Source organism: Eucalyptus grandis, chromosome 5 (assembly GCF_016545825.1).
Source record: "Eucalyptus grandis isolate ANBG69807.140 chromosome 5, ASM1654582v1, whole genome shotgun sequence".
Lineage (NCBI taxonomy): Eukaryota > Viridiplantae > Streptophyta > Magnoliopsida > Myrtales > Myrtaceae > Eucalyptus > Eucalyptus grandis.
Genome location: NC_052616.1, coordinates 28,275,003 through 28,278,456, shown reverse-complemented (window position 1 = coordinate 28,278,456; position 3,454 = coordinate 28,275,003). Strand labels below are relative to the sequence as shown.

General features: G+C 44.4%; 1 protein-coding gene across 1 annotated transcript; it reads left to right on the top strand.

The window, feature by feature from the left end:
- The first annotated feature begins 1,091 nt into the window (after window positions 1–1,091).
- LOC120293398 (berberine bridge enzyme-like 15) lies at window positions 1,092–3,042 on the top strand. Its single transcript, XM_039312587.1, has one exon. It carries the CDS (start codon window positions 1,163–1,165, stop codon window positions 2,855–2,857), a length of 1,695 nt encoding a protein of 564 aa, XP_039168521.1. The 5' UTR covers window positions 1,092–1,162; the 3' UTR covers window positions 2,858–3,042.
- Window positions 3,043–3,454: the final 412 nt, after the last annotated feature.

Here is a 3,454-nt window from a genome sequence, read left to right as displayed (position 1 = left end):
TCTATGGTGAAACTAAAAAGTCCAGCTCCATTATTAAACTTAAAGTCAAAAAGAGTAATTAGTGCTTTCCAAGCCTTTGAATTCTACACAAAAAATATTATCTTTAACTTTCAAAGTTTTCGACAATTCCAAATGACTAAATAGTAGAATTTTTTTTCGACATTTAACAAGCACCAAATTCCAAGAGTTTTAATGAACAAAGGGAAAGAAATCAAACAAAAAGGTTACGCCAAAATATCAAAAAATAAAAGTCACCAGCAAAATACCAAAATTCAACAGTTGTAATAATTATGTTTTATCTGTCTTTTTATTATTTCAGACCGGGGTAATTTAGGATTACCAGATACATGAGACGACGAGGTAAAGTTTTCCCTCTACAAGAAGTCTTTTTACCACAAAGTAATTATATGCACTAAATAGAGCACGCGCGATTGTCTGTTTGTAGAAATTAGTGGAGAGCCTTTGATTTCCGAATTTAGCTTTCTTTTTATTAACAATGGAGCTTTGATTAAGTTGGCTCTCTTAACAATAACTCAAGTATGACATCCACTCTTGTTACTTTATACATTAATCTCCACGATTAGCTTCCGTTTGGGAAGAAAATTTTGTTCCTAGTCTAACGCTAAGCCCGAGGCAGCAAGTTGTGAGACATGAGGTGCTTTTCCATTCAGATTTGCGGACGGAAGGCATGGTTTGAGAAGCAAATTCACTGCTGAAAACTAGACTTGTCAACACTGATTGCATTGGTATGTTTGGAGCTAGTGTGATGGAATGGTGGATGCTGGCGGTGAAGGCGCTAGCAGCACAGCGAACAGTGGTGTTTGTGGCGACATCAGTGTTGGGATCATTGTTATTGCAGGTGAATGGAGCGAAGAAGTGAATATTATATTGTTTGACAAGAAGGAAATCTGGTGCACATTTTACAGTTGCTCAAAATTGTTACCCTTGTCAAAATGCAGAGATTGAGAAACATGTGGAGTAATTAATAAACAAAAAATGGGGAGACCCGCACTAAATTGATGGAACAACATGAAGACCCAAAGTGATGATGTTCACATTAGATCATCCACACACTGTCTAGCCGATGAAAATTCACTATACATTCACCAAAAGCTTGTTCAGTTGGCCAACAGATGAGAGCAGAGAAAAATCGACCCAAGAAATGGCGTTCCATTATTTCCTGCTACTTTCACAGGTTTTCCTCCTCTTAGTCTCGTCATCTTCATGGACATCTGTGGCTTTCACGATTCAACAGACCTTCTTTCATTGCCTTTCGACCAATTCAATGAACTCTGTTGCGCTTTCCTCATATTACACCCCGAATAACATCTCTTCATTCACGTCCATCCTCAATTCGACCGCAAACAACCTCCGATACTTGCTCCCAACGGTGCCAAAGCCCGTCATCATCTTCACCCCACTGTCAGATGCCCATGTCCAGGCTGCTGTCCTTTGCTCGAAGCAGCTTGGGCTTGCCATCCGCGTCCGGAGTGGGGGCCATGACTACGAGGCAGTCTCCTATGTCTCCCAGATTGAGTCCCCTTTCCTCGTGCTCGACCTGGCCGGACTCCGTGCCATTGAGGTTGACATCGCCCAGGGCACTGCGTGGGCCCAGGCAGGGGCCACAGTTGGGGAGGTCTATTACCGGATTGCTGAGAAGAGCAAGATCCACGGGTTCCCGATGGGCGTGTCCACAAGCCTTGGCATCGGCGGCCACATCACCGGAGGGGCCTACGGGACAATGATGAGGATGTTCGGGCTGGGGGCTGACAATGTGCTCGATGTCCGAATGGTGGATGCCGAGGGGAAGATTCTTGACCGGAAGGCAATGGGGGAGGATCTGTTCTGGGCACTAAGGGGAGGCGGTGGAGGCAGTTTCGGCATAATCCTAGCTTGGAAGCTGAAATTGGTCAATGTGCCTGAGACTGTGACTGTGTTCACAGTCACCAAGACCCTCGAAGAAGGCGCAACGAAGCTCCTGGTCAAATGGCAAAAGATAGCACCAAAGCTTGATGACAGGCTCTTCATCAGAGTCATCATCCGGCCCTCAAGCGCCAACCTGACGGTGAACCGCACCGTGACAGCCTCCTATATGGCCCTCTTCCTGGGAGACCCGGACACCCTCCTTGGGATCATGGGCAAGCGCTTTCCTGAGCTGGGCCTGACACGGGCCAACTGCACCAGGATGAGCTGGATCGGGTCGGTCCTGTACATGGCGCTGTATCCAAACGTGACTGCTCCGGAGGTCCTCCTGCAAGGGAAGCCCCAGTTTCAGAGCTATTTCAAATCCAAGTCCGACTTCGTGAGGGCCCTGATCCCAGAGAAGGGCCTCTTGGGCCTTTGGAAAATATTCTTGGAGGAGGAGATCCCACTCATGATATGGAACCCATATGGTGGGGAGATGGACCGGGTCCCCGCGTCGGCGACACCATTCCCGCACCGGCGCGGCACGCTGTTTAAGATCCAATACGCAGTGTCTTGGCAGGATGGGGCCGAGAACATGTCCAGGCACATAAGCTGGATCAGGAAGCTGTATGACTACATGGGACCTTATGTGTCCAAGAATCCTAGAGAGGCCTACGTGAATTACAGGGACTTTGATTTGGGCATGAACAAGAAAGGTGTCACCAGCTTGATGGAGGCAAGTTCTTGGGGTTTGAAGTATTTCAAGAGTAACTTCTACAGGTTGGTTCAGGTCAAGACCAGGGTAGACCCTGAAAACTTCTTTAGGCATGAGCAGAGCATTCCTCCTCTTCCTGTGAAGAAAGGGATTCCTTTGACCGGAAGCAACCGACGCACCTTACCTACCGCTGTCACTTTCTTTGCCTCGGCCTCGGCACTTGTGACAATTCTTTAGACCAAGTATTGTTACATGTGTTTCACCTAAATGTGAAAATAAGAGATCTCTGTAGCATTTCGCGATAGGAATGCCAAGAAAGAAATCGTACTTGAGGCTAGATTTATTGATAATGGATAACGACGCAAATGGTGTAAAAGTAGAAATATTGAATTGCAAATACCAGTAATAAAAGATTATGAGAATAAAAAAAAAATGAGGAAATTTAAATGTGATTTTGGTTAAATTAGCAGAAAGAGTAAAGAAGAAAGGAAATGTGTAGAAAACCATGTGTTCTGATGTTGATTGATGATCCTCCCAATGATTAAACATGGGATTTTATACCCCACCATGAGTAATTATTTACAAACAGTCATGAGTTTTGGATCCGCTAATAACATTTTAGCACTATCTAGAGTTACTGATTATCAGTTAAGCTTTACAAGATTCCAAGAACGATCCTCTATCATCAAATATTGATTATTCACAAAATTTTACATACTCCGAAATTATAGGCAGATTTTGCCTAGAAATCATGTATTCATGTAAATTTATCGTCTTCTTCTTCAACTAATTTGTTGACAAATTTCTGTTATTCATAAATGATGCCATTTCAAC